This window comes from Caenorhabditis remanei, chromosome V (genome assembly GCF_010183535.1).
Source record: "Caenorhabditis remanei strain PX506 chromosome V, whole genome shotgun sequence".
NCBI classification, from domain to species: Eukaryota; Metazoa; Nematoda; class Chromadorea; order Rhabditida; family Rhabditidae; genus Caenorhabditis; species Caenorhabditis remanei.
In genome coordinates, this window is record NC_071332.1 from 1365700 (window position 1) to 1379214 (window position 13515).

The 13515-nt window shown below is 37.7% G+C and overlaps 3 protein-coding genes across 3 annotated transcripts; 1 reads left to right on the forward strand and 2 right to left on the reverse strand.

Moving 5' to 3' along the window:
- Nucleotides 1-5185, forward strand: GCK72_016655 (uncharacterized protein; the record flags this gene model as incomplete). Its single annotated transcript, XM_003092053.2, has 8 exons — nucleotides 1-235; nucleotides 1493-1572; nucleotides 1633-1725; nucleotides 1791-1867; nucleotides 3009-3057; nucleotides 3104-3429; nucleotides 4130-4580; nucleotides 5099-5185. The coding sequence occupies 8 exons, from the start codon at nucleotides 1-3 to the stop codon at nucleotides 5183-5185; spliced, it is 1398 nt and encodes a 465-aa protein (XP_003092101.2).
- A 459-nt stretch (nucleotides 5186-5644) lies between these two features.
- Nucleotides 5645-6945, reverse strand: GCK72_016656 (uncharacterized protein; the record flags this gene model as incomplete). Its single annotated transcript, XM_053731611.1, has 2 exons — nucleotides 5645-5777; nucleotides 6695-6945. 2 exons carry the CDS (start codon nucleotides 6943-6945, stop codon nucleotides 5645-5647), a joined length of 384 nt encoding a protein of 127 aa, XP_053580524.1.
- Nucleotides 6946-8759: 1814 nt separating this feature from the next.
- GCK72_016657 (uncharacterized protein) lies at nucleotides 8760-12339 on the reverse strand (the record flags this gene model as incomplete). The annotated part of the gene is made up of 4 exons (XM_053731612.1): nucleotides 8760-8832; nucleotides 9221-9431; nucleotides 10533-10758; nucleotides 12106-12339. 4 exons carry the CDS (start codon nucleotides 12337-12339, stop codon nucleotides 8760-8762), a joined length of 744 nt encoding a protein of 247 aa, XP_053580525.1.
- Between the last annotated feature and the right edge of the window lie 1176 nt (nucleotides 12340-13515).

Consider the following 13515-nt stretch of genomic DNA (forward strand, 5'->3'; position numbering starts at 1 on the left):
ATGCACATCACCACCAGAAATCCATCGAGTAGTTTCATCTTCATCTATCTCATCCTTATCCTTCTATTCCAAGTAGTCGCGTGTGCAGTCATCATTGATAGTGATTATAATGTGAGCTCCGATGACGAGCCGGTGACAGAAGCGTCGTCCACCCGAAAACGGAATTGCACTCGGCAGCCGGCGATCATCGACAAGTTGTTGAATGGCACCGGATACAACAAGTTCCGGATACCAAGTGGGTAAAAATGGTCGAGAATAGAAATACTTTTCAAAAATAGAAAATGTTTTTGCATAATCCGAGAAGGGGTTCACACGCCTTGCAAAAAAGTTAAAATTCGAAAGTGTTTTTCTTCGCTGGTAACAAATTTTTTTAAATAAAATGTTACATGCCTAGAAAGCTGAATCCATGAGAATTCCAAATCTGTTTTCAAAAATTTTCACGGATAAAAACTTATCGAGATACAACGCGTTGAGCTTGGAGCTCCTAACTTCACCTTTCACAGAAAGTCTCAGATTTTGAACTTGCTGTATCTCAGTTAGTTTTTGTTCTAGAAAAATTTCAATAACAGATTCAGAATCCTCACGTCTTCAGCTTTTTAGCAATATAAAATTTGCACCAAAATTTTTCAAATCAAGACTTTTTCACACATATCGCCACTTTTAGAAGAGGACTCTTAGTTTCACTCGCGATTTGGGGTCTATAGCGCCGCATGCGTGAAAACTGCCCTAGTTCCGAAATTTTTGGTACAAATTTTTTATTTCTAAAAAGCTGAAGACGCGAGGATTCTGATTCTGTTTTCCAAAAATTTCTCGGGCCAAAACTGGCTGAGATACAAGATTTTAAAAATCCGAGATTTTCTGCTATAGGTGAATTTAGGAGCTCCAAGCTCAAAGCGTTGTATCTCCATCAATTTTTCGAGTACCAAAATTTTAAGAACAGATTCAGAATCCTCATTACTGTAGCTTTCCAGCCATATAAATTAATTTTAATTCTTGTTGATTCCCGATTAGAATCATTGACAAGTTATGATGTGGCAGGAGTTCTGTAAATTTTCCGTTTTGGTTCTGCGCTTATTCCTTTAAAATCGAGTTTATAAACAAGATTTATATGACTAAAAAGCTGAAGACATGAGGAATCCAAATCTATTTTCAAAATTTTATATGGACAAAAACTGACAGAGATACGTCGATTTCAAAAGAGGACTCTTAGTTTCGCGCGTGAGACTTTTGGTTGATGTTGTTATACGTGAAAAACGTCCCCGTTCAAAAATTTCTTGTACAAAATTTATATATTTAAAAAGCTGAATCTATGAGGATTCCGAATCTATAATTAAAATTTTTCTCGTGCAGAAACTGGTTGAGATACACCGCTTTCAGTCAATAACATCGGTTTCAGCAAATTCGAAGTCGTCTAGCTCCCTTTATAGAAAAAATCTGAAAACTTTTTTCCGAATTATCATGTTTTTTAGTCTTTCTACATTTATAATTCTAGACGACGACGGCGTCCATGTGCAAGTTGAATTCTGGGTCCAAGCGATCACAGCAATCAACGAGATTACCAATGATTTTGAAGTGAGTCTTCCTTCCATTTTTTTTTCTATGTTTTTTTTTCGTAATTCTCAATCATCTCAGATGGATATATACATCAACGAGATGTGGCTAGATCCGGCACTCAAATTCGACCACCTTAATCCGTGTAAACAGAATTTGTCAGTTAGTCATCAAGTGAGTGCCCCTTCTTCCAATTTTGGTAATGGAGAGTCGTATCTATCTTTTTTTTTCTTTTTCAGGTCCTCGAACGACTTTGGACACCGAATAGCTGCTTTATCAATAGCAAGTTTGCAGAAATTCACGATTCGCCTTTCAAGTAAGGGAGAAGGGACGAAGGAATGGAGGGGGGAGTCTTAGGGAAAGGGGGGATTGTACTTGATGGGTGCAAAGCTAGGGGTTCCAAAAAGAGGTGATGGTTTGGAAGGGTGTTCAAGGAAAGTATTAGCTTTTTACAACCGCGCTCTACCGAGACCGAAGAAAATTGCATGCGAAATTGAGAGACTCAGATAAAAATTGACATTTCTCAAGGCCATTTCGATGGAGCACATTTGTAAGAACTGTGTTGAGCTAATAGACTAGCGATCATTAAAAAAACCAAGACGAAAAATTCTGGACTAAGGCTGAGCGCTAATGGGGAATTCTGGCCATAAGCTGTAACTGGCATCTGAAAAATTTCCATTTTATGGTACCGCCTGTGTCAAAAATTGTACACGGAAAATTAGGTTTCCCTTAAACAGGTCAAGGTTACGGTACAGAAATTTTTGAGCCTAGATACCGTCCGCCTGGAAACTCTTTGGGTGGGAGTACTTGAAAATTAATGAACCTAGCGTACTGAACCAATCGTAAGGATCGCTAGACAAGAATACCGCCCATCTGAATAATTGCTAGCCTACAGTATCGTCCGACCTGTCTAACCGAAGTTCACTTGTGGTGCTATAAAATTTTTGAGTCTAGATCTAGCCCTTCTCAATAATAACGAACCTATACTCCATCAGTACAATAAATTTTTTACAATTAAACTACAGAAACTTTAAAATGCCTTTAAAAAAACTTTAGAGCCTTAAAAACCTTCAAACCTTCAAAAAACCTTCCAAAACCCCTTAAAGTCTTTTTTTTAACCTTTGATTCTCAAAAAAAACTCTTGAACCTCAAAAACCCCTTAAAATCCTTTTAAAAACCTTTAAAAACCTTAAAAACCTTGAAACCATAAAAACCTTTAAAAACCTCTTAAAATCTTTTTTTTAACCTTTGAACCTCAAAAAAACTTTAAAACCTCAAAAAACCTTAAAAACCTTAAAACCTTAAAAATCCTCAAAAATTTTAAAAAATCGTACCAGTGCTCAGACAACATACTTCTTAACGTTTTTGAAAATTTCATAAGCCCAGTGTACCGCCCAACCCAGAAAATTGACTACTGTCAAAAGTTCTCAAATCCCAATTCCTCTACTTTTTTCCAGAAACGTCTTTCTCATGATCTACCCGAATGGAACAGTATGGGTCAACTACGTGAGTAATCCGTCGCCCGTTCTCTTCCTTATTTTCTATTTTTCAGCGTGTCAATGTCAAAGGACCATGTGATCTATCACTCGAGTTGTTCCCACTCGACATCCAGGAGTGTCATCTCATCTACGAAAGTTTCAACTACAACAACCAAGAGGTTCGAATGAGATGGAACGAGAAGACGGCGATCCCTGTGTCCGTCACGAATCGGATTCGACTTCCCGATTTTGAGTTGATTAAAATTGAGCCGACGCGGGTGTCGGCACCGTATCCGGCTGGAATGTGGGATGAGTTACACGTGAAATTGGTATTCGAGAGGAGATATATTTGGTATTTTATGCAAGCCTATTTGCCGACATATCTCACCATTTTTATTAGGTGAGTCAGGGGAAGTTGAAACGAAAAAAATAAAAGGGCGCAGAGAAACGAGGGTGTCTGTCTTCTCTGCTTCTCTCTCCCCCCACTATAAACTTTGAAAGCGCATATCTCAAAAACTAGAAGAGCAATCAAAAAGTTGTCAACTACAAAAATATAGAGAATGAAATTTCTCACATTTTATTAGTTGAAAACTTTTTGATTGCTCTTCACGTTCTTGAGATATGTGCATTCAAAGTTGGCTAGCAGAGGTGGAGAGCGCAGAGAAACGGAGTGTCTGTCTTCTCTGCGTCTCTCTCCCTCCCCAATAAATGTTGAAGGCTCATATCTCAAAAACGTGAATAGCTATCAAAAAGTTTTCAACTAACAAAATGTGTAAAATTTCAAGTAGAATATTTTTACAGTTGACAACTTTTTGATTGCTCTACAGGTTTTTGAGATAAACGTCATTAAAGTTCGATATCAGAAGGAAGAAGAACAGGAGAGCGCAGAGAAGCGAGCGAGTCTGCTTCTCTGCGTCTCTCTCCCTCCCTTATATACTTTGAAGACGCTTTTCTCAAAAGCGTTAAGAGCTATCAAAAAGGTGTCAAATAACAAAATTTGTGAAATTTCAAGGAGAATAATTTCACAGTTGGCAACTTTTCGATTGCTCTACAGGTTTTTGAGATATGCTTCAATTTTCTAAAACTTACCATTTTTCCAGCTGGATCTCATTCTCCCTTGGAACAAAAGCAATGCCAGCACGAACGATGTTGGGTGTCAACGCCCTACTCGCCATGATATTCCAATTCGGAAATATCATGCGTAACCTGCCACGTGTCTCCTACGTAAAAGCCATCGACGTCTGGATGCTCGTCTCAATGACATTCATCTTCCTATCACTCCTCGAGTTGGCCATCGTCGGATACAAAACGAAAAACGATGAAGGCGCGAAAAAGAAGTGTCCACACAAGAAGTTGATCGACAACTTCGAAGCGTCTCCAGCCGGATTATGTCGATACGAAAAGAGATTTATGTTGCCTGTCGAGAGACGCTCCGCCAGATGGGGAGGATTTGTCAGGTTTCAAGTGTTTCACGACTTCTGGAATTGGAGTCCCGAGAAGATTGACAGGGTTTCGGCGATATTGTTCCCGGCGTGTTTTGCCATTTTTAATGTGAGTAAAAGTTTCAAAAAAACACAAGTTGTTGAAAAAACACAAGTTGTTGAAAAATTGTCAAACTTTTTGAACAAGTTGAGTTTTTCAGCATTTCTTTTCTTCCAACATTTTTTTTTCAAAATCGTCTATGTGTGTGTGTTTTCAACAACATGTGTTTTTTTTAACAAGGTGTGTTTTTTTTTCAGCAATTTTGTTTATTTTCCAATTTGTGTGTTTTATTCCCCATGTTGAAACTTGTTGAAAAAAACACAACTTGTTGAAAAATAACACAACTTGTTGAAAAAAACACAACTTGTTAAAAGACACACACACACGTTTTTGAAATTGTTGAAAAAAAAGATTTCAAAAACACACCTTGTTGAAAAAAAAACACAAGGTGTTGAAATAAAAACACAACTTGTTGAAAAACATACAAATTGTTGATAATACACAAATTGTTGAAAACACACACACACAACTTGTTGAAAAACACAAGTTGTTGAAAGACACACAACCCAAATTCTAAAATTTTGCAGATAGTCTACTGGTCCTATTACTACAACAAGAAATTAGAAAAGGCAGCCGCAATGAAATTGGACGAAGATCGTCAAAGCTTCCCTTAATTCTCAAAAAATCCCAAAATTTTCCACATTTTTCTGACCAATACCCTTCAAAAGGGAACCGCCCGTAGGTATCGATTCTGAAATCTGTATCCAAGTTTTTTCTAATTTTTTTTCTGTATCCTTCGGTCTCCGTCCTTCAAAAAATTTTCGGGTCTTAAAATAATGTCGACTTATGCCATCCGTTTTCCCCCAGTTTTCTGTAAATTGTGATCAAAATTTTCTATTAAAAAAGCATTCATTTATTTCATTTCAAAAATTTATAGCAATGGATGGAGTGGAGAAAATGAGATACATGGGAAAGGAGGAGCGAAGGAATTTCGAATATTTCAAAGTTTTTATAAAAAAAGAGCACAAAAAAGAGCACAAAATGGCGGGAATACCCTAGAAAAATGCCAAAATGTACAAAAATGCGAAAATGAGAAATGAGCACAAAATTCTTTTTAAAAAAGGCAGTAAATTTTAGGCACTGGTCTCACGATATTGGGTTATACTGGTCGTTCGATATGGGATTTGTGGGCTCGGCCGGTAGCCGACGGGGGCGGCGAATTTGTCGTGGAGAAGGGGTTCTTCACGTCGGTAAGGGAGTTCGTTTCTGGAAATGGATTGGGTTAGTGAAGAGTTTGGAAAGTTTGCGGGTAAATCACAATAAATTTTGGAATTGATTGGTAAGAGGTTGGGAGGTGGTAAGGGCGCTCTAACGCAAACTTATTATCGGTTTTTGCCATGAGGTATTAAAGGTGCATCTTGTTTATTCAGAACGTTGAAAAAGGTTAAATGTCTCATTTTTGCGTTTTGCAGGTCTGAGAAGAACTACAAATCAAATTTTCCGCTTCGAGACCATTTCATACAAATTAGATGCACCTTTAATACCCCTTGGCAAGTGTTCGTGAATCGATAATATAAAGATATGGTTTTAGAAAAAATTTGATACGATATGGTATATTGATATAGTGCACCCTTTCTACCTGATATAGTGCACCTTTTCTACCATGAGAATTTCATAATTTTTTTTTAAACCAAAATCTTCTATGCTCTACGAGCCTTAGTTAGCCATGACCAGTTATGCTGAATTCTACTTTTCTCAATGTCCAGAAAATTGAAATGTTTTAATAAAAAAGCGTGGGAATGTCTGAAAATTGGCATTCTGGCGTTTTGGATGTACCAAGCTTCAAAACTTTTAAAGACCTATCTAACAAGGGAAGTTCATGACGAGGCGAGTTGAACTTTTTCTAAAAATTGGACCCCTGGTACTTTCGACCCCGCTGATTCCAAAAATGCAAGAAAAATCAGCGAAATGCTCACGTGAACCGAGTTATGACCCGTCAAACTTGCAATTCTACAGCACAAGTGTCGATGAAAACGTGAACAGCTTAACCACGTGAACAAATTGTAAAGTTTGACGGGTCATAACTCGGTTCACGTGAGCATTTTGCTGATTTTTGTTGCATTTTTGGTATCAACAGGGTCGAAAGTACCAGGGGTCCAATTTTTAGAAAAAGTTCAACTCACCTCGTCATGAACTTCCCTTGTAAGATTATTACGATAACCAGCATGTCTCCCCCGCCTTCGGCGGTTGAGCCGGCTGGTCTCTCTTCATTCACGTGGCAACCTTTTTCAAATGTGCCCGCATGGCCGAGTGGTCTAAAGCGGCGGTCGTGTCCAAAGCACGCTAGTTCGGTTTTGCCCGCTGGCTTAGTTTCTCTTCTCTTTCCAAAATCGTTGCGGACAGCGCCACAGGTAAATCGCGACTTGTCTATCATCAACAATCGCCTACAAAACACCAGATTTCTCATATATCGCGAACTTCCGTATCTATAATTTACAAATCGCGAACTACGTCGCGGTTTGTATATCGCATGCATACTATGGACATATCGCGAACGGCAAATTTATTTTTCAGCCAACTGGTTAACTATTTTTGATTGCACTTATTTGAAAGTTTATTATGTTTTATTATAATATTTCGTATTCTGGAAAAATTTGAAAACTTGATCCGTTCGGTTATCATCTCAAAAACTAATTTTTTAGGTGAGAAGTGATAACGCGGCCCAACGTCACGAGTCCATTGTCAAGACTTTCGTCTGTCACCCAATGGGAGTGGAGGTATCAACATTAATTTAGAATTGGTAAAGATTGTTGTTTTTTTACAGTTCAAAGAAAAATGTCGAACAATGAAGGCGGAGCTTGGAGCAAAGCATCAAAAATGGAAGCGACGCGGAATCAGTGGAGGAGGAAACAACTAGAAAAGCTATTGAGAAGGTACTTATTAAGAGACAATCTCTGGGCCTTGTTACACACCAGGCAACCTTGTTCGCTCTGACTGATTATTTGATATTTTAGTACCCTGAGAATTCAAAAAATTATATGCTATACCCTACTAGGCTCTGCCCTCTTCGACCTACCGAAACGTTCGATTGAAGTTAACTTTTTTTCGAATGATAGGATTGAAATCTTTCCAAAAACGAATTTTCGGTGTCATTTTAAATATTTTATTAGTTGACATCTGATTTGATGTCAATCCTATCTTTCGAAAGAAACTTGTACATTTTTCACCTTCAATCGAACGTTTCGCTATGTCAAGGGGCAGAGCCTAGTATAGGGTATGGCATGCAATTTTTTTGAATTCTAAGGATACTACATATTAAAAAATTAGCCAGAAAGGACAAGTTTGTCTGGTGTGCAAAAAGGTCTAGTGCCTTGAGCGAGACATTGTCTCTTATGGATTCCTAATTTTCAGAGAACGTCTTCTATTCGACTCAAATCGCCTCGATATTTCAATCGAAGAACTGACCGATTCCAATCTACAAGGACACAGCGACAGATCTATTAAATTTATCCGTTTCTTTCATGCTGTATAATTTTTTTCCTATAATAAATTTTTTTCCCAAATAATTTTTTCGCGATATGTCCATACAGCTGTTCGCGATCAACAAATATGTTGACAGTTTCGATCGCGATAAGTCCAGAATAGGTCGCATCAGAACAACTTTTTCGCGATTTGTCTACAATATGTCTATAATATCAATGAAGCGCGGTACCCCTCGTACCAACGTGCGAACAACATTTCACCTACATATATGCTTGCGCGATTCACCTGTGGCCTCAGACAGACAGACAACGCCCAATTGTCTTTTATATATAAGAATGATTTAAGCCTAAACTCAATTATGAAAATCCCTGAAGCCTAAGCCTAAGAGTCATGGTCTAGATATTACTTAAGCCTAAGCCTAAAGTTCTTTTTCAGGCTAAACGCCAAAAAATAGAAATCGGGACAGCGGTAAGCTTGAGGGTACCATAAGCCTAAATCCACCTAGGAGAAATTGCCGTTTGGCCTAAGCCTATCAACTTAAAATTGGTCAAACCTAAGACTCCAGTTCTTTTTAAGCCTAGCTCCTCAAAATTTGACACTAGAGCGCACTTACCTTCTCAACCGTCACCAATCAATCCTTTTCAAAAAAACCAACAAAAAATCAAAACCACAGGTTGTAAAACACTACCAACTAATATAGATGAGTGGGGGTACGGGTATGAGTGCTCTCAAAACGAAATAGAAGGGGGCGGGGTTGATTATTGATTAGTTGATCCACGTCGATCGGCTGTTCTGATGATACTGTTGCTGGTGTTGACGTCGGTTTTCTTCGTACGCTCTGAAACTTAGTTGGAAGGGGGCGGGACAAACACAAAAGCACGAACTATAAAAAAAAACTAAGGAGGGGCTTGACGACAGCAGACACATCCAGGAAAAATAACCCTATAAGGTTTTGAGAGCACTCTATACCATGCATGGTTAGTGAATCACACCTGTGGCAAATGCGCTCTGGTGCACACACAGAGCAGTAGAGCGCACTTGTCAAACTGAAAGAAAGAAAAAGAAAAAGGTAAATTACACGTTTAGAGTAACTGGTTGCGTCTGCTGTTGCCATGTGAATAGGTTCTCCTTGCTACAAAAAAGAAAAATGAAAGAAAATTAGATGCACAGGGATAGAAGAAGCAAAAAAGGCATTCCCAATTTCAATTTTCTTTAAATCGTCGTACCTTCCATCATCCTGATCGCCGGCGATAAATTTGTAGGTGGTCAAGAGGGTGCAGACGAAGGCTCCGATCCAGCAGAGGGTTCCCATGAGGTGGAGGTAGAAGGCGTATCCGATACGCTGTTCATAAGTACCGACCATTCCTTGGACGAATCGATTATCGACACGATTGGCGGCAAGGAAGAAGACACCGTCGGCCAGGAGAGAGCAGAGCACTGAAATAAATAAATTTATATGACCAGAAAGCTGAAGTCGTGGAGATTCTGAATCAGTTTTCAAAATTTGTCTGGTGTCAAAATCAACCGAGATACATATGTATGTACTAAACTTTAAAGGTTACTTGCAAACCGGGTCAAAACGAAGCAATACGGGCGGCTAAAACGCTTAAAACGCTATCTTACTATTCTTATCACGCTGATTTTGATCAGAATTATGAAAAATCCAGGAGGTGCCGTTACAAAACAGGTTTTACGGTGCCTTAAAATTTTCATGATTGGCGAATAACTCGCTTTACACGCAATCTTACGAACTGAAAAATATACCAAAATGTAGATCTTGGTGAGATCTATGTTTGTGGTCTACTATCTGCAATTTTTGCGTTTTTGACACTTTTTCTCCTCCCGCGGCGCATTAACAAATAGTCATCCGGCCCGTAGTACATCAGTGAAATAGAACTCGTCGAGATCTACATTTTGGTATATTTTTCAGCGCATATTTTTGCGTTTTAAGGGAGTTACGCGCCATGTGAAGTTTTTAGCTCAACAGTAAGTAGTTAAATAATAAATTAGTAACTTTCTTGAAAGCTCAAATCCTGAGGATTTCGAATCTATTTTCAAAATTTGTCTAGTGTCACAATAAACAGAGTTACAAGAGTTTTTCGTTTGCTCTGAAAATGAACAGAATTGTACATAACTCGACCATCTTTTAACATTATATCCAAATTAAGTTTCAAGAACAGGTTTAAAATTTTCATGTTTTCATTTGGATTCTGAATCCATTTTCAAAGTTTCACTAGGCTTCAATTGAACAGAGTAAAAAGGAGTTTTCCAGGACACCTTTAAAGTTACCGCACTGAAAATTCGCCGGGACTGTTCTTACAACTGCACTCTATCGAAATCCCCTTGATAAAATGTCTCTCAATTTCGCACACAATTTTCTTGGATTTCGGTAAAGCGTGCAGTGCTAATAGATTGCTGCACTGAAAACCCGCAGTACAGTAACCCGATCTATTTCGAACCGCATCAAATTATTAATTATATTTTTTGATCAGTTTTCCGACCTTGACTTCTTCATATCCAATTTTTTAATCCACTTACTAGCAATGAACAAGGAGATCGAGAAAGCGAATGCTGTTGATGGAACACATGGAGCACAAACTCCTGAGCATATGGAGATGAAAGCAAGGAATTCTGAAGTGATGATGAAGAAAAGGATGGCCTTATGCCACGCCCAGAATCTGTGATGCTCGGATTCCCCAGCGGCTCCGTCTTCATCAATATTGTTGAGTGTGTTTTGGATGACAAGCTCAGCGGAGTTGTCGAACTGAAAATAGTTGGGGTTTATAATAGTTTTTTCAAAATCTATATAACCAAGTTATAAGACTTCAGAATCTGTTTTCAAAATTCTTCAAGCATAAAAATGAACCGAGATACCCTTTCATACAAAATGTGTTGTATCTCGGTTCATTTTTATCCTTAAATAATTGTAAATACAGATTCAGAATCCCCACAACTTCACCTTTCCAGCCATATAACTTTTTTCCACTAATTCTTTGATTCAGGCCTAAACCATCCGTGGCGAATTAGCCGACTTTATCATCTAAATTTTACACTCTCGTAAAAGTGGTTTGAAGTTGAGTAAGCTGGTTTTTTTCTCAAAATTTACAACTGAATCTCAAAAAAGTGGTTTAAAAGTACACTCACAAGTTTTACGATGACCCTAATCCCCCGTCTACCAATCCCTTACCTTGTATCTTACCTGACCTGTGTATAGTAGTCTGAGCTATTATTTTTATACGAAATCTACTATATAACCAAAAAGGCCAGGTCGTGAGGATTCTGAATCTGTTCTCGAAACCCTTCTAGCGTCAAAATGGACCGAGATTGAACAAGCAATGTCTTAAATCCCTTTTATCTCGGCTGAGGTTGTAGATAGAACAATTTCAAAAACAGATTCTGAATTCTCACAACTTTAGCTACCAGCTAATATAAACTTTTATACGCAATCTTTTAATTCAGGCTCAAATCTGCTATAGTGAGTACGCTGGCTTTTTCCACAAATGTTTTACAACCTCCACTCTCTTTTAATATTCAAAAAAGTGGTTTCAAAGCTATTTACTCCCCAAAAATTTACAACTAAATCTCAAAAAAGTGGTCTAAAACTACACTCACAAGTTTTACGATGACCGTAATCCCCCCTTCTACTACCGTAAACCCTGTAATAGAGGCGCATCTAGCGGTCCCTGTTCCCAGCGGTATATCTCGGTTCCCAAAGGAAATATCAAAATACTGTAAACTGACAAAATATAGCTCAATATTCATAAAATCTTTCTTTAGTTTATAAAATTTTCATATCTTTAAAGACAGGCGAGATAGGATGCTCCAAACTTCTCCTAGTGGGATGCGCCTTTATTACAGGTTTTACGGTATGCAACATTTCTTAAATGCCTTGTATCTTGATTTAATTCTATTCTTGAACAATTTCAAAAACAGATACAGTATCCCCACAATTTTAGCTTTCCAGTTAAACAAATGTTTTCCGAAAAGTGGTTTGAGCAGGTGTTTCCATTCAAAGCTATGTACTCCCCAAAAATTTACAACTAAATCTCAAAAAAGTTGTTTTTAAGGAAAAGTACACTGACAAGTTTTTACGATGACCCAAATCCCTTACCTTGTACATGCAATGAAGCGGTGTCTCATCATAAAAGTCGCCAACCGACACAACATGCTTCTCGGCACGAATACAATCCCACCAGAGTCCGTGCTGGTGCTCCGCCCGGAATTCACGGATATCCACGACTTGCCACGCAGGTGAGAAGCAACCGGCCGACGTGAGACATATTCCGACGAGGATTAAGACGATGGAGAGTGCGAGGAGCAACTTTTGAGTTGCCGTACTACCCATGATCTGGAAAAAAGGAAAAAATTGAGAAGTTTCTGAAATGGTGAACTGGTCATGTTTGGTGAGAAGGCACAAAAACGAAAATAGGAAAAAAAATTTGAATAGAATACATAGTGCCCCAATAAAAAGAATAAAAACGTATGAGTCACAATAGTACATATGTATGTCGATGGGAGATCAAAGAGGCGCTAATATGAGAAGAAGATAATCATCGAAATTATGCTGCCAGCTGTTATGAAAATGATATTTGGCAAGAAACAAGAAATTGTAGAGATTCTTTTGAAAAAAGGAGATGTACATATTGCAGAGATGGAGATTAATGGAATTTTTTTTGTTTCTTTATCAGGGAAAATGAGAACGAGAATGTTCGCTCTAATGAACTTTTAGATTGTGTTAATTTGGCATAATATGAACCTTAATATACATTTTGAAGTGTAAATAAATGAGTTACAGCAGTTTTAGCGGTTTTTAGTATTTTCGAAATTCTGTAAACTTGTCCGCTTTTGACAATTTGGGTTGATTTTTTGATTCAAAATTCGCAGAAATTTTCGAATTTTTTAAGAATCTTATGTTCAAAATTTTTTTAAACGATGATTTTCGAAAAATGAAGCCAAATATGGTATCGCGGTTCATATAACCGCTGTGTCATGTCAACGGACTAGTTTTCCAACAGTTGGGTTTTCCAGGCCACAAAGAAATCCAAAAAATCGATTGTTTCAAAAACTTTTTTTTCGGCAAAAAGTGAGATATCTCAAGTTTCGGAATTTCCAGCAGAATATAGTTATAACTTTAGGAATTAGTGTGTTTCAAAGTGTTTGTACATTTACTTGTAGAAAATTTCAGAAAAATAACTTTTCAGTGGAAAATCAAAAAAAATTGTTTTAATATTTTTTTCAAAAAATGTCAAATATCGTGGATTCTAGAAAATTGCATAGGAAATAAGTTAAAATTTTGAAATCAGCATGCTTTAAAATGTCTGTACACACTATCTTAGAAAATTCGCAGAAAACCAAAGTTTTTCCAAAAACCTTAAAAAATGATTTTTTGTTGCAAAACTCAAAAACTAACTTCCTAAAACTAAACAACATTTCAAAGACATTACAAACCACCTCCATTTTTAAATTCTCAGGGTCACCTGAAGGGTGTTCAGTTCAGGGCATCAATTACTTCGAGGGCAAT